At 58.9% G+C, this 25,518-nt stretch overlaps 1 protein-coding gene across 2 annotated transcripts in view; it reads left to right on the forward strand.

The window, feature by feature from the left end:
• The window catches only part of RASA3 (RAS p21 protein activator 3), a 118,731-nt gene that overhangs the window by 80,284 nt on the left and 12,929 nt on the right, over positions 1–25,518 (forward strand). For both annotated transcript variants that reach the window (XM_029936394.1, XM_029936393.1), the window contains exons 6-22: positions 1,489–1,569; positions 1,957–2,029; positions 4,763–4,839; positions 6,345–6,449; positions 7,819–7,975; positions 8,163–8,311; positions 9,041–9,155; positions 10,134–10,208; positions 11,286–11,409; positions 12,443–12,549; positions 13,310–13,387; positions 15,162–15,239; positions 16,051–16,124; positions 16,754–16,860; positions 17,309–17,391; positions 22,959–23,167; positions 24,777–24,880. In XM_029936394.1, coding sequence (XP_029792254.1) covers positions 1,489–1,569; positions 1,957–2,029; positions 4,763–4,839; positions 6,345–6,449; positions 7,819–7,975; positions 8,163–8,311; positions 9,041–9,155; positions 10,134–10,208; positions 11,286–11,409; positions 12,443–12,549; positions 13,310–13,387; positions 15,162–15,239; positions 16,051–16,124; positions 16,754–16,860; positions 17,309–17,391; positions 22,959–23,167; positions 24,777–24,880 — 1,796 coding nt within the window. The remainder of the gene's footprint in view (positions 1–1,488; positions 1,570–1,956; positions 2,030–4,762; positions 4,840–6,344; positions 6,450–7,818; positions 7,976–8,162; positions 8,312–9,040; positions 9,156–10,133; positions 10,209–11,285; positions 11,410–12,442; positions 12,550–13,309; positions 13,388–15,161; positions 15,240–16,050; positions 16,125–16,753; positions 16,861–17,308; positions 17,392–22,958; positions 23,168–24,776; positions 24,881–25,518) is intronic.

Here is a 25,518-nt window from a genome sequence, read left to right on the forward strand (position 1 = left end):
CCGCGGAGGTCCCTGCCAGGACGAGCGGGCATGGTGCTGCGCGTCGGAAGCGATTGTTCGTGGACATTTCTGTGGACACTGTGCCCCCTTCCTTTAGAGTAGTCGTGCACATGGGCAACGTGCCCCGTGTGCCACAGACGCGTGTGCACTAGCGCTGGGCTCTGCTGGCGCTGCGCGAGACCCCCCCTCCCCCCTTTCACGGCCTCCCTCTCCGGTCCCTGCAGAGCAGTCTCGCTGGTTTCTGGCTTGCCGGTGGCAAGGAGACACTGGAGCCCTGAGGTGTCGCAGGGAGATGGTTATGCGTCTGTAGCCAAACTGACGCTCCTCTGTAGGGTCAGGACTCCTGCGCCCCCAGAGGGAACGTGAGGACTGGACCCCTCCCCCATCACAGTCAGCTGAAGAGCTGGATGCTATACGGGTGGAACATTCTGGATGGCGGGCAATTGGCAGTCCAGCTCTGTGACCCCAAGTACCACCTCTGTGACCCCAAGTAAGGGAAGCAGGCCCTGGGGGCCACAGTGGGCCTGGGTTTGTCCTGGAGCTGTGTCGGTGGCAAGGGGCAGGAGGTGACCCCGGAGGAGCCTGGAGGCCGGTGAGGAGGCAGACTGCAGTTGGAGGTCTGAGCCGTTATGGGTGTTTCTGGAGAGCATGGGGCTCCACGGCGCTCCACAAGCCTGTGTGAATACGCAGGCGGGCACCACGGGGTCAGGCAGAGCGTGGGTTGGAGGGGCTCGCGCCCCCAGGAAGCACTGATTGTCCACCGGCAGAGCCCCCTCGCTCACGCTGGGCACTCCGCTCAGACCCTGGGGTGGCCGGGGCTGTCCCTGGTGCCTCCCCCAGCAAAGCCTCAGACAAGAGCCGCCGTGATCAGTCTGCAGCGGGAGGCAGAGCATCTGGACTCCCGCAGCCTGTGCTCCCACCTGGCGTGGCCCGCAGCCCGGAGAAGGGACAGTCCAGAGAAGCACAGCCAGGGATGACAGAGATGGCAGGATTCGTGGAAAAGAGGCTCAAGAGCTTTGTGGCCAGCTGTGCTCCGGAATGTAAAGGGAGCCAAGACCCAGGCCCTGCAGGCGGGATCAGGCATGAGGAGGACCTGACACAGAGGCACGTGTGGCATGGATGTCATGCCTGGGCAGGACCCCCCCCCCGCCGCCCCACAACGTGGACACGCAGTAGCATCCACTGTGTCAGCTGTTGGGGAGCTGAATTCATGAGTCACAGAAAGCTCTCCAAGGCCTCACCATGGAAGTCACCAGGAGGGTGTCCCGAATGTGGCACACTGTCCCCTGCCCCCGGATGTTTCCTGACGGCGCACCCACTACTGTGCATTAGAGAGGAGCTCCCGGGGAGTTGGGGACCACCACCCAGAGCTCAGGACGCTCAGCCCTGGGCTGCTGAGGCCGCTGTCCTCTCGGACCTCAGGGCAGCCCTGAGGAGCCGCCTGCGGGCCCCCCACCTCCCGCCCTGACACCCCCACTCTCTCCACAGCATCTTCGAGTGCCAAGGCCTTCCCATCGTGAATGGGCAGTGTGACCCCTACGCCACCGTGGCCCTGGAAGGACCGTGCAGGCAAGTACCGCATCCCGCGCTTGTCCTGGCCCCAGGCACCCCCCCCCCCCCCCCCCCGCCGCCCCCCCGGCGAGCCGCACTCCAGGGCCGTGATGTGAGCACTCTGTGATCAGGACGGTGCAGGATGAGCCTCGAGGTGGGACGGGTCGTTCTCGCTTACTCTTCTTTCTTTCGTTGCCTAAAACTGCTTTGTGAAGAAAGCCCTCACGTTCTTCACATCGGGCATTCTTGGCTTGGTAAGGGTTCCTCGTCTGCAGGCCATCTGGGTTGGGGACAGACAAATATTTACAAGACAAGTGAAGGCAGTGAGTCACCTGTGCGTGTGACTGCTCTGTCTCATGGCCGAGAGATCTGGTTCTAATCGCACGCCCTCCTCCCTGGTCACAGATCGGAAGCGAAGAAGACAAAGGTGAAGAAGAAGACCAACAACCCCCAGTTCGACGAAGTGTTTTATTTTGAGGTTGGTGTTTCGGTACCACAAACATTGACGTTGAGACCCTTGGGGCGGAGTGTGGGTCGGAAGGGCCTCGGCAGCCCTGTAGCGCACCCCCCCTCCCCGGACACGGCCCCCTCCCCATGCTGCGGAGTGCCAGGAACGTTCCTCTCCTCCCTGGGAAGAAAGGCCATTGGTTGCTCCCGTTTGAGTTGAATGCTGACAAATTAATACTTCCCAAATTATCAGGATTTAGTGGCTTTTTATTGTTCAGTTGGTTTGGGGTTTTTTACTGGCTTCACCCAGTCTTTCCTGAGCAGTGGAGGAAGGCTTATTCACCAGAAATAGTGAGGGGGTTTGAGGCAAACAAGGAAATGTATTTGGGTTTGTTTGGGTTTTTTTAGTGTTTATTTATTTTTGAGAGACAGAGAGCAAGGTGGGGAGGGGCAGAGAGGGAGGGAGACGCAGAATCCGAAGCAGGCTCCAGGCTCTGAGCTGTCAGCACAGAGCTTGATGCAAGGCTTGAACCCACTAACTGTGAGATCCTGACAGGAGCCGATGGCACACGCTTAACCGACTGAGCCCCCCAGGCACCCTAAGGAAACGTATTTGAGCGCAGACACCCCCCCGGCTCCTCAGAATCGTGAGCCCCTGAAGTGAGTGAGACGGAGCCCGTGAGGGCCGGAGATGATGGCAGAACAGTGAGCAAGCGCAGCTGCTCTAGCTCAAACCTGACCCGTGGGAAGCGTGTTGAGGCTGATGTGCTATCCATCGGCAAAGGCCTCCCGAGCGTTTCCGCTGCAGAAGGTCCTGGGTGGCGAGGCGGCGTAAGGCCTGCAGGCCTGTCTTCGTGAGCTTGCTTCCATGCAGAGAGCACACATGAGTGCACTTGCTCAGTGGCTGCTAAGTCAGTGGCTTTGGGGACCAGAGAGCAAATGACTGGTGACACAGAGCAAGTCTTCGCAGAGTGGGGACCCTTGAGTCGAGTCTGGGAAGGTGTGTCGTGAGGCTGGAGGAAAGTGCGTATGGAGATGTAGAGTGTGACTACTGCAAGAGGGGGAGATTTGGAAAAAGACATTGGAGAGATGGGTTAGGACCAAGGAGCTCACAGGCAGAGAACCTGGCCGTTTTCTGGCCGGTGTCCAGGAAGCCCACGGTTTCTGAAACGGGGGAGCCCGGCTTCTTAGGCAGCTGTAAGAAGGGGTGTGGGGTCAGAGTGCTGAGGGCAGAGCCCCATTTTCTGTCCAGAAGGACCTTCTTGTTTCATAGCCTCGTGAAGAAAATGGTTTTTAAGAGACTCAATCAGGCAGGAAGCTGATGTGGTCAGCCTGCTTTCAAGGGGGATTCATGCCAGGGCCCAGAGACAGGGGGAGCCGGAAGAGAGACTAAAGAACAGTTTTTAGTATGAGTTACACATTGAAAGCTGCAACAGCCTTCAACATCTAGCCTGCCTAGAATAGCTTAGGTCAGCACTTTCCTAACTTGTTTTTCGTAAAACACCCAATAAAACCATAGGCCTTTACTGCGTCTGCTGCATGGGCTGTTTTCTGTTGCATATACTCATATTTCACTCAGGAATGCGGGTCTCAATCCACCAGATTACTTCAATAAGCCCCCCGTCCAGGCGAGCCCAGGGGTGGGCCGGCATCCTACAAGACCCCAGGGCAGGCCTGCTGTTGCCGGCCCGCCTGATGCCTGCCTCTCCCACAGCCTCAGACCGTAGGACCCTGGAACGTGCTTCTGTTTGGACTTTATGGGCTTAGACTCAGAGGGCCAGGCCGGCTCGACCCCGAGAGCGGCTGAGCTGTCTGTGCGAACGGCCCGAAGTCCTGACTCGCCCTAGGGCTGAGCCCCCAGCAGCGGCAGCGGGAGTCCCAGTGCGGCTCCGAGCTGGCAGACAGCCTCCTACGGGAGTTTCCACAGGAAGTGGTCTCCAGACTATTTTCTCCCAGGATAATGGCTAGACTTATGTAAAACCCTTAAATATTTTATTGAAATTATTTAAAATTCTAGTAAAGCCACATTCATTCACTCAGTACACACGTTAGATCCCACGCAGGACCCCGGTGCCCAGCACACTGGAAGCCAGATAGCAAACAATAGACCTTATCAGCTCTGTGACCTGCATCAGGCAGTCAAGGCTCCAGTGGGCTTCCTGGAAGAGGTGGTGTTTCCAAGTCACGTTTAGGCTTTCCAGCATGGGCCTGAGTAGGAAGAGGACCACTGGTGAGCAGGGCCGGGGTGCAGGTTGAGAAGACTCCTTGTGTGCTGGGTGAGGGGGACCAGAGGGGGCTCAGGAGGCCTTCAGAAGGCTTGGCTGAAGGTAGAGGAGGCTGAGGCCAGGCAGGACCCTGACTGGAGCGAGCCTGGCTTAGGGCAGGAGCACGGACTGCCAGCATGCCTTAAGGGTGGGGAACCTGATGCGGGAAGGTTGGGTAGGGTTCACATCAGGAGAGAGAGCTGGAGGGGGGGCTTCTGGGGCTTTGGGGCTGAGGAAGGAGGGAGCCAGCCCAGAGGCGTAGGGCTGTGGGGGGGGGCAACCAGGCAGAGGAGTGAAGCACCTGGCACAGCCCCACCCCCACCCCGGCCCCCTGGAGGCAGGGGCCCAGGGCATGCCTCCAGGCCAGGGCCCCACCTCCGCTGGGGAGGGTGTGGGGGGGTTGCCCACAGCCTCTTTCCCTGGGCCTGGGGTGGCCGGCCTGTGGGGGTGCTCTATGGGCAGTGGGTGGCACACACGTTCCCTCCCGCCTGCCCCTCCAGGTGACCAGACCCTGCAGCTACAGCCGGAAATCCCACTTTGACTTTGAGGAGGAAGACGTGGACAAACTTGAAATCCGGTGAGTGAGAACTGGGGTTTTGAGGCTCCTGCTTGGCGGCTCCAGTCTGAACTCACCTCTTCTGTTTGTTTTCTGTTTTGTTTCTAAACATAAGGGAAAAGAGAGAGAGGAATTCTCAATTTTCTGGTAATTTTAATACTAGGACATTGGGAGTTGAGTTTGAAGTCAGAGCTGTAACTTCCCCGCTGTTCGGGTGGGGGCTGAGAGGACATTTACTTCGCCAAAGGGACACATGTGGTTTTGGAGTTCACATTGCAGTATGTTTTCAGAGGTGAGGTCAAAGGCTCCCTGCTGCTCAGTGTGCGTGAGGCTCTGTCCACCTGAGGGCCTCACTCCGCCTCACGTGTGGTCCTGTTGCCTTGGGGTGCCTGGGGTCAAGCCCTTGGGTCCCCCAGGTCTGCTCCAGGGGCCACTCCAGGGCCTCATGCCCACCACCTGTGGCCATTGGAGGCCCAGTCGCCCTATGGCATCCCTCCTGGGCCCTATGAGGCCGCCAGCCCGGGGGTCCTTTCCCGTCATCCACATTTAGGTCTGACCTGTTCACGAGACCCTGGGGAATTCTTCGGATCTGACATGATTTGCAATCTGCCTTCCTGTAGACCAGGGCCTCCGTGAGACTTGACTGGAAATGCCACAGACCTTCAACTGGGGGCACCCTGGCGTCCCCTCCCCCTAGACCTGCAGTGACTGTTCAGGCCCCTGAGCAGTAACGAGGCCATGGGGGGAGAGGGGGAGGGTGGGCGGGGGTGCTGTCAGGTGCGGAGCGTGCGTGGAGGCCCTTGCCTCCCCCTTTCGTGGGACCCTGGGCTCTTTCTTCATTCCTCCCGTGGCTTCAGGTCCTGAGGGAGGCCGGCCTCCACACACAGGTCTTGGCTTGAGTGCAGACTTAGGTTAAGTCTTCCATTTCCAAGCACCCCCAGCTGCATGTCTGCAAATCCCATGGGAGGTCAGAGGCCGTGCCCCAGCTGCCCTCACACTTGGGTCCCCTTTCTTATTCAGAGAAAGAAGTGTTTATACAACACTCAGCTTTAAATTCAAGAGTGAAGTCCTAGCTATTGTATTGTAAGCAGACAAAGCAAAAGTATTTTTAAATGCTTCTCTTATTAAAAAGAAGAAAAGAGGGGTGCTGGGGGGCTCAGTCAGTTAAGCGTCCAGCTCCGGCTAAGGTCATGACCTTATGGTTTGTGGGTTCGAGCCCTGCGTCAGGCTCTGTGCTGACAGCTCAGAGCCTGGAGCCTGCTTCAGATTCTGTGTCTCCCTCTCTCTCTGCCCCTCCCCCGCTCCCACCTTGCTCACTCTCTCTCTCTCTCTCTCTCTCTCTCAAATAAATAAACATTAAAAAAACCTTAAAAAACATTTAAAGTCAGTGATACCAAAATATATAAGAAAGAAGAAGAAAGGACTGGCTGGCCCAGGGCCTCCTGGGAGCTGAGGTGCGCTGTGGCAGGCCTGCCCTCCCGAGGCCGTCGCTAACGGAGATCTGCACACCATCGGCTGTTTTTCAGAGTTGACCTCTGGAATGCCAGCAACTTGAAATTTGGAGATGAGTTTCTGGGAGAACTCCGGGTCCCGCTGAACGTGCTGCGACAGTCCAGCTCTCACGACGCCTGGTAGGTGCCGCACGCCTGGCCCCGCGGCCTCTGGTGGGCAGGGGGAAGAGCGGACGCGGCTGTGCTGCGTGGCCAGAACGACGTGGCTCAGGGGGGTCCCCTCGTACTGCCTCCCCGGCTTTGCTCCTGCCCCCGCTGCCCTGCTGCGGTGAGGGGCGGTGCCGCCGGAGGCTGAGGGCCTTGACCCGGAGGCCCCGCCGCCCGTCCTCCCGGGCCTCGCCTGCTGAGGACGGGAACAGGGTGCTGCCGGAGCACATCTCCCTCTCTCGGCCTCCTGCCCCCCTCATGCGTCCCGGATCGCTGGTCTCACTGCTCTGTGCCCTCCTCTTGTTTCCTCTGGGCTGCTTTGTACTTGGCATAAGGAATGTGCCTTTGTTTTATCTCATGATCATTTCATAAATCACTTTATATCACAGTGAATGTCATCAGACACTCCCCTTTAACAGACACAGGAGAGGGGGGCTCGGGTGTCACAGGCCAGATGCCGCATGCCAGAGCCCTGCACGGCTGCAGATGCACTGTGTGGGCCAGTTTCTGTGTTGTGCCTAATGGCAGTTTACTATCACCCGGAAACTGGAATTTGTGTCTTTTTTTTTTTAAATGTTCATTTATTTTTGAGAGAGACAGACAGACAGACAGACAGAGCATGAGGGGAGGAGGGAGAGGAAGACACAGAATCCGAAGCAGGCTGACTGCTCAGAGCCCAACGCGGGGCTCGAACTCACAAACCGTGAGATCATGACCTGAGCCGAAGTTGGATGTTCAACCAACTGAGCCCCCCAGGCGCCCCTGGGATTTGTGTCTTTAATTCTGTGAGGAGAGCACCGGCACAGCCCCCAGCTGGCTTCTGGTTCCTGCCGGGAGTACTGATGAGCCAAACAGCCCCTAGTCCTGTAACCAGGAGGGGACATTCACATGACAGCCTAGTGGACCCCCAGGAGGTGCCTTGGCCAGACACAAGCTCGCCACAGCCCACGTCAGGCTGCCTGGCCGGCAGACTCAGAGCAGACTGTGCTCCTGCACGGCCACACCGCAGAAGACATAGGAGCAGAGAGTCCAGTCAGAAAGCGACCGTGTGCTCTGGGGGTCGGTGGGCCCACCTGCCAGTCACCGGGCCCCTGGGACTGAGCCCCGCCCACATGTATTACAGTAACTGCTGCTCTGCTTCGCTTCCTGCTGACACAGGACCCTACGGGGGTCCCCCATGGCCAGCACCCCGGATCCACACACCCTGGGCAGGGGGCAGAGAGGTGTTCTGCAGAATTCCGCCTCGGACCCTGACACAGCAGAGCCCTGGGCGGGGCCTGGAGGGAACCAGGCCCTCGGTGCTGCCGCCTCACACCGCCCTTTCCATGCGCCCTGTGCCCAGGTACTTCCTTCAGCCCCGAGACAACGGCAGCAAGACCCTGAAGCCGGGGGACTTGGGGTCCCTGCGGCTGAACGTGGTCTACACTGAAGACCACGTCTTCTCCTCCGACTACTACTGCTCGCTGCGGGACCTGCTGTTGGAGTCTGCGGATGTGGAGGTGCCTGTGCCCGCAGTGCCCTGGGCCACCTGCCCACGCCCCCCCCGCCCCCGACCCCGACTCTGCCCCTCGGGCCCCACTCGAGACTCCTGGACCCTGCCTCCAGCCCGACTCCACCCCCAGGTCCCGTCCAGGCCCCAGGGTTGGGGGTCTGCACTGGGCCTCATGGAGTCTCTGCTCCCCGCAGCCCGTGTCGGCATCCGCAGCACACATCCTGGGCGAGGTGTGCAGGGAGAAGCAGGAGGCCGCCGTCCCACTGGTGAGGCTCTTCCTGCACTACGGCAGGGTCGTGCCCTTCATCAGCGCCATTGCCAACGCCGAGGTCCGGAGGACCCAGTGAGTGGGTGGCCGGGTCCGGGCGGGGCGGGTGGCCTGGCCAGCAGCAGTGTCCCCCGCGCCGGTCAGAGCGCCGGACTGGGCCGGCTAAAGAGACGCATGTGGGCTCAGGCTGTCTTCCGGAGACACACTTGCCCACCCTCAGAAATACACCTTTTCTCTTGGAGATCCGAGGTGTGTGAGCGAGAAGCGGGTGAGCAAGGGCACCCCTTGAGGTGGCCTTGGGGGTGGCTCGGGGTGGCAGGCTCACTGTCGGGCCCACAGCAAGGGGCTGGGTCGCTGCCGCCCCAGGACCTGCACCCACTCCATGGGGGTGGGTTCTGCCAAGAAGAATCTCTCCCTGGAGCTCCTGGTTCAGAAAGTACCAGAATGCACCCTGGGTGATAGAAGGCATGGGCATGGCCTGTGACAGTCGCTGCCCTGCTGCTTCCTGTGTGGCCCCGGCCTGGTCCTTGGGGTGTGAACTTGGCGCAGAACCCACCCTCATCAGGGCGAGGCCGGGGGTGCGGCTGTTCCACTGAGTCCTCAGGTTTGTCACAGGGGCAGGGCCGGGGCTGGGGTTCCCAGCTGTGGGGCGCCTGGACCAGTCTCCTTTCCCTCCTAGAACATCCGGAAGCCCTCACCAGGGTGAGCGGGGCTCTTCCTCCGATGGACAGGTGCTCACGGGCCCTATTTCTGTTGACACCTTGTTACGTGAAAGACAGACTGGTGTCCAACACTGTTTTACAGGGACCCCAACACCATCTTCCGAGGAAACTCGCTGACGTCCAAGTGCATCGACGAGACAATGAAGCTCGCAGGGATGCACTACCTGCACGTGACCCTGAAGCCCACCATAGAGGAGGTGCGTCCAGGTCCCGCGGCCACGAGGTCAAGGACCCCCCCCACCACCACACTGGCGCGCCCCTGTGGACAACAGGCAGATGCAGAGAAGGTGGCACATGGCTGGCGCCTGTGTAAAGACCCAGGACTTCAATGTCGCCTCCTTCCCAGCCCCACAGGGACCTTCCATGTGTTCCAAAATCTCCCTCATTTTCTCAAACTAAGAAAATGCCTACTTCAGGGGCACGTGAGTGGCTCCGTCGGTTAAGTGTCCAACTTCAGCTCAGGTCATGATTTCATAGCTTTTGAGTTCGAGCCCCGTGTCGGGCTCTGTGCTGACAGCTCGGAGCCTGGAGCCTGGAGCGTGGAGCCTGCTTGGGATTCTGTGTCTGCCTCTCTCTGCCCCTCCCTCATTCATGATCTGTCCCTCAAAAATAAATGTTAAAAAATGTTTTAAAATTCTCACTTCAGAGAATCCATCATTCCAGTAAAGACAAAAGGATGTACAAGAGGAAAACTGGCTCTTCGGGGAACACTCCTTTCTTTTAGGCCTGGGCCCCCCGAATCTGTGAGCCGGTTACCCCTTGCGCCCTCACGGCTGGGGACCACTCTTCACCACACGCTTCCGACGGGAACCCAAGCAGCGTTCCCCAGAACAGCTTCACAAAACACGGGCTCTTTGCAACGTGAGGAAGTTTAAACTCCGTTAAAATCACACGGTTTGATCCATGGGCGAAGGCCTGGCTACACTGAAGTAATCAGATTTTTAAAATTTATGAAGCCTGATGCCACGTCAGCTGACCCGGAAGGGTCTTCAAGGAAGCTGTGCCCTCATGAACCGGGGCCGGTGTCTGTGGCCCCTCTGAAGGCCCTCTTCCCACAGCCTCTGGGGGCCTGGCTGTGGCTCCCGATGTCCGTCCTGAGCCTGAGGCCCTGACCTACACCTGCCTATGACCCTGGACATTGTGTCGCTCACTCCTTGTCCCAAACACTCTTCCAGATATGCCAGAGCCACAAATCCTGTGAAATTGACCCTGTGAAGCTAAAAGATGGAGAAAACCTCGAGAACAACATGGTAAGGATTTCTGGTTTGTTCAACACCCTTTGGAGCCGGTCACCCGTGTGCAGGATTGGGGCACGGGGCCACCTTGGGTGCTCTGCACCTCTCTAGGATTTGGGCCTTGGGCCCCACTGGGACGTGCCCCGCAGGATGCCCCCCAGAGCCTGTGCTGGGGGTCTGGGGACCCCACTGGGACGTGTCCCACAGGACGCCCCCCAGAGCCCGCGCTGGGGGAACGGGGGGCCCCACTGGGACGTGCCCCGCAGGACGCCCCTGGAGCCCACGCTGGGGGGGGCTGGGGGCCCCACTGGGACGTGCCCCACAGGACACCCTGGAGCCTGTGCTGGGGAGACTGGGGGCCCTACTGGGACGTGCCCCACAGGATGCCCTGGAGCCTGCGCTGCGGGGGCTGGGGGCCCTACTGGGACGTGCCCCACAGGATGCCCCCTGGAGCCCGTGCTGGGGAGACTGGGGGCCCCACTGGGATGTGCCCCGCAGGACGCCCCTGGAGCCTGTGCTGGGGAGATTGGCCATTTCAGCGGCAGTGAAGTGGCACCTTCAGTCTGCCACCACGTGCTGACTAGCGCCCTCCCGGCCTGGCACACTCGGCTCCTGCACCTTCCCTTCTCCCAGGGGCACCAGAGCCTCCCCACCAGGCTGGCCTCTTCCTGGCCTGGTCTGTCCTCCAGCTGCAACAGTCCTGGGTCCCAAACCTGGGCCACCTCCATCTGGGTCCTTGCAGAATGGTGTTCTTTTTTTTTTAAAACAGAAAACTCCCTGATTTGACAGGCCATCCTCATGTTTTAATCTTTCATATGATTTGTCCAGGTCACACTAAGTCCCTTTAATGCCCTCAAAGGAGAGACTTCTTGCTGTCAGGGAGGTGCATCCCAGGGGATTGTATCTCTGCGCCATGTTATGAGGTTGGCGTAGAGGAAGGGGCACAATGTGGCTTGCTTGCACCCCAGAGCTCCGGTATTTCCCCGTGGGACTCCGTGGTGCCCAGAGAGGGCGTGGCCATTGTACTTCACGTGGCTGGCGTGGGACCCGGACTGGTGCCATCAGGTGTCTCCCCCCACTGTCCCGTTGCAGGAGAATCTGCGGCAGTACGTTGACCGCATCTTCAGCGTCATCACCAAGTCGGGAGTGAGCTGCCCTACTGTCATGTGTGACATTTTCTTCTCTCTCCGGGAGGCGGCGGCCAAGCGCTTCCAGGGTGAGTCCCCTGTGCGGAAATGCCCACAGCCCCTCACCGGACGCTGCAAGGCAAGGAAGGGACGTTCAGAGTCCACGTAAAGAGGGTTCTAAGCCGTAGCCGCTGGGTCAGCGCCAGAGCCCATGTGCAGCGGCCCTGGAGAGCCCAGGTCCTGGCCCAAGAGGAAGGCCAGCTGGCCAGGTTTTGTCACAACGGTTCATTCAGGACGGAGCATGAATCTGTCTGAGTTGGGCCTCTGCAGGCAGAGAAGCCGCCGCCGGCTCTCGGGGCTTCTGACTGGGAGGCGGAGGCCCTGCTCAGCGCCCACGTCGTGCAGGCCAGCCTTGCTGCATTTTCAAGAAAGACCAGATGAGCCCTTTGTGGAGTTGAGGCAAGATGGATCGCAGGGATTAATCCCTTTCCAGTTCTGCCAGCTCCTCAGGGAGGCACCGGGGGCCATTCTTTGCAGACCCGCCCGTGGGCAAAGCAGCGATGTCCCGCCCTGGTGGGAAGCGTTGGGCTAACTGAGGACCAGGGTGCAGGCTGGGCCAGCTTAGGCCAGGCCTTAGGCGGCTAAGGAGGGGGCGGTGTGGTGCCTAGCTCCCCGTCCTGTCGCCGTCCCTGGCTCTGCTCCATGAGTCAGCGCAGGTGCGTCCCACTGCCTCAGGGGACCTCTGAGCCCCCAGGGCAGTCCCCAGGGACCTGACAGAAACGATCCCCCTCCCACCCACTCGCTGGGGCACCTCCCAGCTTCTCCAGCAGTGGAGCCTGGGCCTCGCGCCCACTCTGGACAGGACGTCCTGCTTTCAGGGCATGTGAAGGGTGCCTGCTCCCGGGTGGGGGCGGGGGTGTTACTGGCACCCCCAAGCCTCACTCTTTGGCCTGCTGGCAAGCTGGCTCCTGTTTTAGAACCCCACCACCAAGAAGTCCTGAGCTCTTAGTACTGGTGAGGGGAGAGCAGCGACGGGGCAGGGGCAGACCCTCAGGAGGGGTAGGGTCGCCGGGCAGATCCCCGGGAGGCTTGCTGAGCTGGCTCTCTGTGTCCCGGCCACAGATGACCTGGACGTGAGGTACACCGCTGTGAGCAGCTTCATCTTCCTGAGGTTTTTCGCTCCTGCCATCCTGTCCCCCAACCTCTTCCAGCTCACGCCTCACCACACGGTACGTGAGCGTCCGCCCCGGACACGCACCTCCTGAGGCCCCAGGTGTGCTGGAGGATGGGGAGGGGCGGCCACGGGCCCCGAGCCCCTTTATCCACAGGAAGGGGTCGTGGCTTCTCTAAGCCGTGCCTGTAAGCAGTTGGAGCCGTGACCAGGAATTCTCACTCCCACCTTGAAGAAAATGGAGCACTTGTGATCTTGGATCAGTCAGTCAGCCAGCACTGAGCTCCTCAGGGCCCCGGGCTCTGCGTGCTCACACTAGTGACGCGCCGAGCAGAGAGCGCCGGTGGTGACAGCGCTTGGCGGATGTGCAGGGTGGGGGGTGCAAGGGGCCCTTTCCGTCTATTGGTCCTAGATTGAATCTCCAGGCCCTCTGAAGAGCACGTGGGCCGCCCCCGGGCCTTAGGGACTCAGAACTCGTCATTTAAAGTGCCCCTTGTGCGTGTCGGGCTGGTCTCTGTCTCACTGCCCTCCCCTGGCCTGCGGGACCCCCGGCCAGGGCCGTGTGGACGTGCTGGGGTCCGGTCCGCAGTGGCCCTGGAGCCTGCATCGTGAAGGGGTCCCAGAGCACCCGGATGAGGAACCTAACGGACTTTTCCCAAAGCCGGTGTTTGCCTGCTTCCTGTCACCTGCCGGCAGCTCGCTGGTGCTGGGGGGCTTTTAGGTGACGCCATCCGTTCGTGTCTGTGTAGTTCTGGGTTCGATCACAGCATTTCTGTATAACGGAAACGAAGCTCACAGTGCCCCTTCCCTCCTGACAGGACCCACAGACGTCGCGGACGCTGACGCTCATCTCCAAGACCATTCAGACGCTTGGCAGCTTGTCCAAGTCAAAGTCTGTGAGTCATTTAACTGTTCCCTCTTTTTAACACAAAAGAGAGTGTGTTCAACACAATTATAAGGAGAAGCCCACCGGCGCGCTCATAGAGAGAAGGTTCCAGCAGCTTACAAGCACTTCTTTGCCCTGCTGAGCTGTGAAACTATGCTTTTTGAGACTGTTTTGTTTGGGGGCAAATTATCTTCAGAGGCTGACTTCATTTTTGTGAACCGGGCACTTAATGCAGGTTCACGGTGGGACTTGTAATTCACAGCGATATCTCACAGGCCTGGTAGCATGGCGGATGATGTCTCTCAGTAAGCAATGAAGAAGTAACATAGCCCGCACCAGTGAGGAATTAATGTCCCTGGGCTCCAGGCAAGCGGGGGAGGTGGGAGGAATAAAGGCCAAACTCAGTGTCTTCCCAAGAAGGATTAGCAATGACACAGGCCTCAGATAGAATTAAAAGTCCCTGTTGCTAGAGCAACTGTTGCTAGGGAACACAGCCAAGGGAAGGCGCTGAGGCCCTCAAAGACTCGGTGTCCCCAGGCCAGAGGTCTGTGTTTCTGCTGACAAACGTCCAGTAGGCCTGGCTGCTTACCAGCGACGGGAGAGGACATGCTCCCTGCCACAATTTCATTTTTGTCGTAAATAAGTGGATTTGAAGTCACCTCAGACCGACATGCCTCGGGAGAGGAGGGGGATATCACAGTAGTGTGTGCTGTGTTACCATCACCTGAAGGGGTGGCTAGTGCATCCCTGCCCGTGTCGGATTGGGGGGGCAGCCCCACACTGCAGCCTTGGCCTTGAGCATCTGAGGACTTCCGTGCCTGAGGCAGGCCTGCGCCCTGATGGGCAGCCGAAGCACTGTGCCTCCTTCCTGCCCCGAGGGTCTGCCCAGGCCTCAGGGCCCCAGGAACGAGGGTCCTGATGGGCACTTCGGAGGACATGTTTCGTGATGGTGATGTGGGGACAGCTGGGCGTGTTCCCTGGGGCGGAAGCCCAAGGCTGGATCCGCAGGGACGGACTGGTCTGGTAGGGTGAGGCCACCCCTTCTGACTGGAGAGGGTTGGCTCCTCATTCTGTTCTTTGTGGGGTCGGGTCGCTGGCAGACCAGCAGCCAGCTCTGGGAAACGCCGGGCTGTCTGTGAGCTGGAGTAAAATAAGCCCTATGTGGCGGCCAGCCAGCCGCTGGGCCTGATCGCTCCTCTCTGTCCGTCCCTGCCGGTTTGCGGGGCCGACACGGCTGGACGAGCAAGTGCTGGGCCGAGGTCTGCACGAAGCTCACTCCTCGCACGTCCAGAGACAGTAAAGTGACCTACATGTGAAACGTGTCAGGGTGGTTCTTTTGAAGCCCCTGCATGCGTTTGTGAGGGGTGCCCCAACTTCCACACATCGGGAGCCCCCCCACTCCCGTCCCCCATCACAGAAGGCTCTGGGAGCAGCCTCACCTGGGTGTCAGCATGGGCTCCGTAGACCTGGAACCCAGGTGTCAGAGTCCACGTGGGAAAAGGTGTTGGGTTGTCTGTAGCAAAGAACCGGCTGAGGAACCCCCACTCGTAGCTGGGCTTCCCAAACCCAGCTTCGTGGCTTGTGTGGCTGCCGTGGGCTGCGCCCGGGCCGGGTGCCGGGGCGGCACTGTGCCCTCACCCTCCACCACCAGGAGACCTGCTCTCTCCCCTTCGCTGAGTCACCGCAACAGAAGCTCGTCATGATCCCTGCCCCTAGATTTCTCAGTTTGGGGCCCTGAGCCGAGAGACCCCTGGGCCTTTGCTAAGTGACTTATTCCATTTTAGGCCAGTTTTAAGGAATCCTACATGGCTGCGTTTTATGAATTCTTCAACGAGCAAAAATATGCTGATGCAGTAAAAAACGTAAGTATCGACTTCTGTTAACATAGACTTACTGCCCCCACGTTGTACGTCTTTCCTAAGAAACAATTGTTCTAAAAGATTGAGTTAAAACTCACATAACATAGAACTGACCATGAGCCATTTTAGAGTTCGGAGCTTCTGGTCCCGTAGCGTCAGCAGCCACCCCCCACAGCCCCTCCCTGACCACTCCTCTTCGGGACCCGGCACCTCATCCCTGAGTCCCTCTCCCCAACTGGTGGTGTGCCCCGTCTGTTCTGCAAACCCCTCACCTTGCCCTTCCTGGCCGTTTGCTCCTGGTGACCCCACAAATGCCTCAAGGTCACAGAGCCTGGGGACCCTGGCCTGGAATTAGGGACACGGCACACGGGGAGAATCTTTTCTGGAAAGCCTTACTGTTCCTCTAGCGTTTAGAAACAGTCACACATATCTATCTCTCAGAAATCCTAAAAGCCGCGACTGTGAAGGGGAGAAAGGGACAGGAGCTGGGGGCGGGTGTTCGTTGACAGAGGGGACCCAGGTGGCTGTGGAGGGACGGCCACCTGTGCACTCGCAGGGAGGCCTCCAGCCATTACCGAAGCCGGGCAGCCATCAGGTGAGGCGGCAGCTGCGGTTCCTGAGACCGCCCTGGGGGGTTGGGCTGGAAGCTTCCAGGCCACAGGGGACACATGCGGGACTCTTCCCCGGAATCCACAGGCCGCTTCCGCCCTGCTGTGCTGTCGGGAAGAGACTGCGTCCTGGTGAACTTTCTGTGGGAGGAGGAGTGTATTCAAGCGGCTCTCTCTTTAAGCGTCTGCTTTCTTTCCCACGCTAGTTCTTGGATTTGATCTCGTCTTCTGGGAGAAGAGACCCCAAGAGCATAGAGCAGCCCATCCTGCTTAAGGAAGGGTAAGTCCTGTGTCTGCTGTGGTGTCCCCGTGTCCCCGCCTTTGTCCATGCCTCAGCTCCCCCGAGATGCACGCAGGGCACGTCCGAGATGTGGTGGTGTTCACTTCCCTTTCTCCACGCCTGCGCTCTGCGGGTCGTGTGAGAGGAGAAATGCCTGTCGGCAGAAAGAAGGGAAGGTGCCACCTGTGCCCCCCATCCTCTCTCCTGAAGCATCTCTCGCCTGACGGGGGGCGGGGGGGGCGTTCCAGTCCGTCTGCCTTCGGAGCGCACCTGCCGTGGCCCTTTCTCCTTAGGGGCATCTGTGGTCGACTTGCCCGTGTGGGAGATGGCCACGGGGCGCTGCTGTCCTAGGGTCTGAAGAACCTGGTGTCCTTGCCAGCTTGTCATTTAAAGTCGACGCCAGCACAGGGACTAAACTTTTCAAAAGTAGAGAAGTTTGCCTTTTGTTTTAGTCCTACCACTTGCAAATAGAACAAGATGCTGAAAATCTGCCGGCTGCTCTGGTGTCAGAGACACAAAAGGGGCAGTTGACTTTGGTGTTGCAGACGGGACTTCGGGCTGTGGGCGGGGGGACCTGGTTCGTGTGCCCCGAGCCCCAGCCCCTCCGCAAACATGGCCTGCTCACACAGATTCATGATTAAGAGGGCGCAAGGACGGAAACGCTTTGGGATGAAGAATTTTAAGAAAAGATGGTTCCGCCTGACCAACCACGAATTTACCTACCAGAAAAGCAAAGGTAACAGGAAAACTTGGCTTTTTACTTGATTTCATATCCTTTATTGGGGGAGACCAGAGCCTCGTTTACAGCCCTGACGGGGTTACCGCCTGCTTTTCTGGAGCGCGATGGAGAGCGGGAGTGAGCGTCCGGGCGGGCGCACGGTTTCTTACCACAGGAGCATAACCGCCAGGGTGGCCTGGGCGGGGCGGGGGCTCCAGGCGGAGGAGTCTGAGTCCCACGTTGGCCGTGTGCCCCCAGATCTGACCTGGCTTCCGAAGGTGCGTGGCTAGAGGGTTTAGGGTTCCTGGAAGGCAGCACCGGGTCCTGCTGGGCACACAGTGTGAGGCGGAGGTGTTCTGCAGCGTTCTGGCCCCAGACCCCTCGAGCCCGTGGTCTGCGTGCTGCTTACCACCCACCTAAGCAGGAGGTCCCTGGCCTGCCCCTCAAGAGCCCCTCTCTGCGACAGGAGACCAGCCCCTGTGCAGCATTCCCATAGAGAACATTCTGGCAGTGGAGAGACTGGAGGAAGAGTCCTTCAAGATGAAGAACGTGAGTGTCGTGTCCCCGTGGTGGGCCCCCACCTGCACCCTGCCTCCCTTGCGCCCTGCTCTGGAGCCTAGCAGCCTGGCTCCTCCTGCCCTGGCTGGCCGGGGCAGGTAGAACCTGCCGGAAGGTGCTTCCCTGGCAGCTCGGGGGGCCACGGACCGGCTCTGGGCCCTGTGGGTTTCTTGGAAACTTTTAATTTTGATCTGGTTTTGAACTCACTGGAAAGTTGCAAAATAGAGCAGGACTCCCATTTCCTGGTCCAGTTCGCTGAATGTATTCATTCGTTTCTATTTCGTCTTTCTCCGCGTGCCTGTTTTTCTGAACCACGTGAATGTCTCAGTGTGTCCCCTGAAGACAAGACTCCCTCGTGTGTAGCCCGAACAGCCACCAAGGTCAGGACGCTGTCCACTACCCAGTGTCAGTCTTTACATGTGTTGTGTGTCCCCGAACCAGCACCCGGTGACTCATTCACTCTGTCGTGTCCTTGATCTGGAACATTCCTCAGCCTTTCTCTGTGTTCTGCAGCCTTGGTGTTTTTGAAGCACACGGGCCAGTTTCTTGTGGGCATCCCTCAATGTGGGAATGCCGGGTGGTCCCCCATGATGGGTTCAGGCCAGGAATCCACAGAGGTGAGTGCGTCCCCTGGGTGTGTCTTGTCAAGAGGCTCGCTCACGGTGACCGTGGGAGACATGCCGAGCTGTGTCCACATCGGTCTCCCTCTAGCTCTTGCCCGTCCACAGTGGCTCCCTGCCTCCCTCATTCCTTCGCTATTTCCTGGCTCCCAGCCACGGAGGGCTCCGTCCCTCATGGAGGGTTAGGGTCAGGGTTAGGGCCGTGAAGACACCAGGGCCACGTGTCGTTGAGGGGTCGGGCCCCTCACTGCCCAGTGTGGCCGTGGAAGTGGCAGCACTTCTAATGGCATCACCACTCCCGTGACCAGAGCACGCCGCAGGCGCACACAAGTCCAACGTGCACGGTTTCTGAAGGAGCCGCCGGTGACTGTATCTGGCGTGACCCAGGGGTCGCCGGATATTCTTAGTCGCTTTGGAGTCACGTCTGGAGCGAGGCCGTGGACGTGGTGTGTGTTCCCACGAAACCCGCAGAAGGACCCTCATGCTTCTGTGCCGTCTCCCCAGACGCGCAGGGGCCGCCCCAGGCACGGGCAGGGGCCTCTGGGTTTTCTTGTCTCGGCGCACCTTGACACTTGGTGGAGGAGGAAGTGCCCTGCCCACCTCTCCCGCCGGGGCCACTGCGTCAGCTCCTGTCACGGGAGCACATGAGCTCACCCCATGCACCCGGAAGCCCTGTTCTCGGGGAGGCGGAGGGCCCTCCCAGTAGGAGAGCTCCCTGCCGCATTGCTCGGCCTGCTGGCTTTGCCTGGACGACGCCGTCCCTTCTAAGCTCAGTGGTGAGGTGCCTGGGATACAGATGGCCGTGGCCACCCTAAACCCCCACCCACAGCCCTCAGCATGGGGCCCGGTGTTCTCACCCAGAAATCTGCACTCATGTCCCGTTTTCTCCCTCATCTGTTCCCATTTGTTTGTTCCCAATTTTCTTTTTTGAGAGAGAAGAAGGGAGAGACAGAGAGAAAGAGAGAGTGTGTGCACACGCTCAGGGGAGCGGCAAGGAGGGGAGAACCCCAAGCAGGCTCCACACACAGCACAGGGCTCAACACAGGACTCGATCTCGTGACCCTGAGTCATGACCTGAGCCGAAATCAAGAGTCAGATGCTCCCCCCCAGGTGCCCCTCTGGGTCTAGTTTTCTAAATACTTTTTATATTTTTCTGTTTTATTAAATGTGTTTCAGGTAAGTCAGCTGCAGTCCTTTTTAGAGCAGGGTGGGGAGTAAGTAATAAATCATAGTTAAAAATTACAATGCTACCACTCATTCCCTGGCCTTCCCGCTTTAAAGAAACCCCAGCCTGTGACTGGGGCTGCGGGACCGTCTGCTGCCCCTGGGGGAGAGTGTGTGTGTTCTCTGCCCCGGGCCCTGGTGCAGGCGTTTCTCTGCAGCTCTTCGACCATCTGTCTGCACTTCTGGCTGAGGCTGGAGTGGCTGGAAAGAGGCCCAGTGGCCGCTCTGCCTGAGATGCTGCCGGGGGACCGCCCCTCTGTGGGCGTGGCCCGGGCCCCTCGCGGCTGCGCAGTGATGTCCCAGCTCACTGCTCAGCGAACAGTGGATAAAGCACCGTTTCGTGGCCTCCTCAGCGCGGATTCATTCCCCTTATGATGTGCTGAGTTACATTACATTCTTCCGGGCAGGCAGGACCCTCCAAAGGCCTTAACCAAGGGTGGTAATTTGGAAACTTTTGCACAAGAAAACATGGTCCCGTAAGGACAGAGATGTTCTCAGGGCATTGACGATTTTAACGTTTTTTTCCCTTTACAGTTCTGATGGGACACTTAGGTGGTGCAGTTGGTTATGTGCCCAACTCTTGATTTCAGCTCACGTCGTGATCTCTCGGTTCCTGAGTTAGAGCCCTGCATGTGCCCTGTGCTGACAGTGTGGAGCCTGCTTGGGATTCTCTCTCTATCTCTCTCTTTCTGCCCCTCCCACCCAAACAAACAAGCAAACAAATAAATAAACAAAAATTCAGACGGATGACTTCCTGTGCTCCGGAAGCAGTGGTTGTCCAGGGAAACAGGTGGCTTAGGTGGTGCTCTGTGTATGCTCATCGGGGGGTGCCCCCTGGACCCTGGAGTCCATGCTCTGTGTGTGCTCAGCAGGGGTGCCCACTGGACCCTGAAGGCTGTGTGTGCTCTTTGTGTGTGCTCACCAGGGGCGCCCTCCAGACCCTGAAGTCCATTCTCTCTGAGGTCACTGATAGCTGTTTGGACAAAGTTTGGGGCTTGCCCTGTCCTAGGAGGCCTTTTCCCCATAACCATCCCAAGGGGATTGTTACAACTCCGGCCCAGTGTCCAGATGGGCACACAGGCTCACAGAGGCTTCAGAGGGGGCTTGTGGGAGCTCACACCCCTCATGTGGGGGGCAGGAACTCAGACCCGACTGTCCTGAGAACCTGGACTCGCTGTCTGTCTGGAGCAGCCAGCCCAGCCCTCTGTTCCCTGCGTCTCTGGTCATTCGCTTCACGGTGTCTTCCTGACGGCTGCCTCCCTGCCAACTGCAGATTGGGCTCGGGCCTCAGGAGAATTAGATGCAGCAGCTCTGTGCTGCCTGAGAACCTTCTTCAGACACCAGGAGCCGTCCACAGTGACCACTGGCCCTGGGAGGATGGCCCTCACACACCGTCTCTCCCCGCAGGCTCTACTATGGGTGCCCAGTTGAGGGTTTCGAGGACCAGTCCCTGATTCAGGTTCTGCCTCCTGGGAGCTGACAGGGGCCCTGACCTGTCTTCTGTCTCCTTCTTTGTCTGTCTGTCTTCCTCTTTGGCGCAGCTCTGCAGTCAGTAGTCAGTAGGTGCCTCAGGCCACACTGTTTGTGGGGGACACAGCAGGTCTGTTTCAGGACTGGTCTTGGCCCGGGGTCTCTGAGGAGGAGCCGTGATGAGCTCACCTCTCCGCCTCAGTCAGGGGCGCTGGCTGGGTGAATGGAGGAGTCTGCCCCACCGCAGGAAGGCCCGGCCCACAGACAGCAGCTCCTGCACAGTCCCTGACTGGGTTTGTCGTCCCTCCCGCAGAACTATTTCACGTGGTTTCTTGGGTGAGCAGGTGGCCCCGTGGCAGGCGGGTGTGTTTTCCCGGGCCTGAGGGGTGTTCACACCGCGCACCTGCTCCAGGATCTGATGCCGGCGTCCCGTAGTGCCGGGTGTCTGCACCTCACCCCCGGCCCTTCCCGGGCAGAGACTCTGCCATCTCCAGGATGGCGGGCTGGGAGCACCGTGCCCTCAGCCGGTGGTGTCCCCAGATGTTACAGCAGGGCGTGCACAAGTGTGGACAATGTCCTAGAAACAGCCGGGAGCCTTCTCATTCCATCAGGCTCTCAGTTAAGCTTGAGAAAAAGCACCTAATTTTAGCATCATTTATTCATCAGCTTGTCTTCCCTGCTACGTCCTTAGAGCCAGTTTCATGCAGGGCTAACTACCTACCAGGCCAGTATCTGTTTGGGAGGCGGGCCTGCATCTCGCTGAGCCCCGTCAGAGGGGCCATTTGTGAGGACAATCCAGACCAAACTCCTCTGTCTGGGGGCTCAGTCTCCACGGGGGATCGCAGCCATGCACAGATTCATGCAGTCTGAGGCCTGTGCAACAGTGCATGTATGCATAAGGTGGGGCAGGGTTGGGAGCCCCACCTCTCTGTAAGTAAGCTCTTCACTCAGGAACTGGGACACACAGTTTCTCCTTCCCAGAACCATCAACTCCATGCATACCGTCTCCTCTTGAAAAGGGCCACCGACACCTTTGACATTCTAACTCCTGGCCTCCCCTGAGAGCCATCAAGGGCCCTGGACTGCCCACCTCACCAACTCACCCCCATCTTCTGTGTACTGCCTGGCCTGCTCCTGCTGGGAGCACCCGACACTCCCTGGGCTCAGGACCTCTGCACCTCCCGTCCCCAAGGCCCCAGGACCTCTGCATTTACTGGTCCTTCTGCCTGGGACTCTCCATCTTGTGCTTTCCCCTTCAGTTTAATTATCTCTTTTTAAAAATTTTTTATTTAATTTGAGAGAGAGAGACACAAAGTGTGAGCAGGGGAGGGGTAGAGAGAGAGGGAGACACAGAATCTGAAGCAGGTTCCAGGCTCTGAGCTGTCAGCACAGAGCCTGATGTGGGGCTTGAACTCATGAACCAAAAGATCATGACCTGAGCCAAAGTCGGATGCTTAACTGACTGAGCCTCCCAGGTGTCCCTTAATTATCCCTTGGTCATCTTTCTGCCCTTAGCTGGGTTCTTTATTTAGAAGTTTCTCTCCTGACACTTCCTCCAACACACACACACACACACACACACACACACACCCTGCACTTCGTGTTCTTTCTTATCCTTCTTGCTGACTGGAAGTTCATGCAGATAGAAACTCTGTTTGGGCCACACTGTGTCCCCAGAATATAGGGCATGCCTGATATGCATGGATGTTTGCCTAATGACTAATAAGAAGGCAGTGGAGGCTCTGAGAAACCTCATAGAGGAAGTAACACCTACCCGGAAGAAGGGGAAGAGCCCCAGGTGCTCAGGTGCGGCGGGACAGACACACAGCACGTACAAAGGTCCTGAGGCGGGGATGGGGTGAGGACAGGAAGGTGGGCAGGATAGCTCTGACACACCTTGACCAAAAGCCTCCCCCAGCTTTAGGGTCAGGAGACCCGGGGCACCCGGGCAGCCCAGTCAGTTGAGCATCCGGCTTTGGCTCAGGTCAGGATCTCATGGTTTGTGAGATCGAGCCCTACATCAGGCTCTCTGCTCTCAGCCCAGAGCCTGCTTCGGATCCTCTGTCCCTCCCTCTCTCTGCCACTCTCTCTCTCCATGGCCCCTGGGCTTGTCCAGGCCTCCTAGTGGGCTCCACTCTCCCTCCACGGCCCCTGGGCCTGTCTGCATCGATAATAATGACCCTTGTGGCTCAGGCCGGATGTCTTGCTGTGCGGCTTCTCTGAGCCTGTTCGCTGTCTCCTCAGATGTTCCAGGTCATCCAGCCCGAGAGAGCTCTGTACATCCAGGCCAACAACTGTGTGGAGGCCAAGGCCTGGATCGACATCCTCACCAAAGTGAGCCAGTGCAACAAGAAGCGCCTCACTGTCTACCACCCCTCCGCCTACCTGAACGGCCACTGGCTCTGCTGCAGGGCATCCTCGGACACGGCTCCAGGCTGCTCCCCCTGCACCGGGTAGGTCTGTGCCGCTCCGGCTGCCAGGGCCTTCCCCGCCGCCGCTGGCCGGCCGGGTCCGAGCACCCAGCGGGCCCCGCAGGACCAGCCAAGAGGGGCCTGGGCTTCATGCGGGATGGAAATCAAACGTGAGCCAGCAGGAAGTGAAAGTGCAGTTTACTGATTAAATAGAGAGAGACAGAGGGTCTGCTTTGGGGCCTGAGGTTTTACTGACAATTGTGGTCTGATGCCCTTGTCCCCTCAGGGGTCCAGGAACTGGTCCGCACAAGGACAGAGTCAGGTGTCTGTCACAAGTCACTTATTCCTGCAAGCCAGGGGTCTTGGCATCAAGGTGTTTGGAGTCCCCGTCCTGGAGAACACTTATCATGACCCCACCCGGCCACTCCTTAGCTGTTCCCTGCTGCGCCGGAAGACTCCCAAGATAGCATCACTCCCTTGTCCCTCACCAGGAGGACATGTGCTCTGTGCGTCACAAGGCACGTGGAGTGGGGCAGGCATGCAGGCCCTAGCAAGAGTAGAAGTTGGAAAAGGAGCAAAAGAAAAAAACAGCTATGTTTTCATGGGGTCCCTTCAGTTTCCCGGTCTCACAGCCACCCAGTGTGGCCAGGCGCAGTTGTCCAGCTTGTGCACTGTACAGGGAAGTTTGGCCAAGGGGCTGCGTTGGAGGTCAAATACAGACGCACAGCTGAGTCTCCTAGGCTGTTCTTGTGATTGTTGAGGAGTCTCCAGGCAAGAGAGCACATTATCACCACGGCTCTGTCGACTGTCAGGAGTCCTCCTGTCTCTGCCTGGGGTCCTAGTGATCTTTGCGGGTGGGTGGCAGTGACGAGGGGGCTCCATGCTGAGGGGAGACCCCCAGGGCAGGGTGCTGTCAGGCTTCTTCTGAGAAGAGACTGGAAGTTCCCACCACATGCTCATCATATGTGCGCCCTCCCTCCTTTGGAAACCAGGTTGGCCCCTGTCTGCCTGCCCCACCATTAGCTGGGCCTCTGGAGGGCCCTGAGGGGCTCCCCTCGGCCAGCTCTGGAAGAAGACCTGGGTGCCCCCTGTGACTTGTGAGCGTGTGACTTGTCTGGTGCGGGTGTGGGTTTGAGGAAGACCCCCAGAGCTCACGGAGCTGGGGGTGGGGATCTGGTTCCCAGATGAAGCAGCTGAGACCCGGGAACATCCTTGCCGGGTCCCGGCCAGGAGAGGCTGAGCACTGTGTCTGGGGAACGGGAAGCTGCTGTGCCTTGGGGCAGGAACTGGAGCCACCTGGCAGGCTGGCGGAGCAGCAGGGGCCCTCCGGGGCCAGGGACCGACCCCTCAGGGCACGCGGCCCAAGTGCAGCACGGGAGGCTTTTTATCCCAAGCCATACTTTACATGGCAAAACGGGCCTGGCTTGTTGTCTTGCTGTCGCCGCAGCTCTTAGGTCTCTGGGCCTCTGGACTGTGCATGGTCACTTCTCCATGCTCGTGAATCTTCCACAGACCGCACGCAGGTGCCGCAGCCCCGTCAGGAGGGAGTTGGGCGTCGGATCACTCCGTCATCCTCAGTGAGCTTTAAAAACAGAAATGTCACCATTCACATCACCGTTCTCTCTGTTCTTGTCTTGCCGTCTTCGGGCAGTGGCCTCCCGGCGAACATCCAGCTGGACATTGATGGGGACCGAGAGACGGAGCGCATCTACTCCCTCTTCAACTCCTACATGAGCAAACTGGAGAAAATGCAGGGTGAGGCAGCAGGGGCCCGGGGGGGTTCCTCATGGGATTGCAGGCGGCTCTGGGTCCCGGTGACGGTGACATCTGGAGCTTCCCACAGAGGTGACGGGGGCCCTGGGCCTCTGTGGCTCACGTGCAGCTCACAGCTCAAAGGGGAAGTGCTTTCTGTGGGTAGGCAGCTCTGTGGCAGAATCACTTTAATAAATTCTGTAGATAATTTCATTTGCAACCTCCAAACTGGCAAATTATTGAGAAGATCCTACATGTAATAACCTTCCATACCCCCAAACACCGGGTTCCAGAAGGACCTGTGCATGTGTGGACGCATGCGCAGGGACATGTCTGGAAGCTCCAGGCATAATGTTTATGCAGCTTGATTATCCTCGACATGTAACCGCCTGGATGTTCTGCAGAGTAGGCAGCCCCTGACCGGTCAGGCTGTACCTCGGGATCCAGGGGACAGATTGGGTGGCCCCTGACCAGTTGGGGCTATAACTCGGGATCCAGGGGACAGATTGGGTGGCCCCCGACCAGTTGGCGCTGTAACTCGGGATTCAGGGGACGGAATAGGTGGCCCCTGACCAGTCGGGGCTGTAACTCGGGATCCAGGGGACAGATTGGGTGGCCCCCGACCAGTCGGGGCTGTAACT

This window comes from Suricata suricatta, chromosome 4, assembly GCF_006229205.1.
Source record: "Suricata suricatta isolate VVHF042 chromosome 4, meerkat_22Aug2017_6uvM2_HiC, whole genome shotgun sequence".
In the NCBI taxonomy this organism is placed as follows: Eukaryota; Metazoa; Chordata; class Mammalia; order Carnivora; family Herpestidae; genus Suricata; species Suricata suricatta.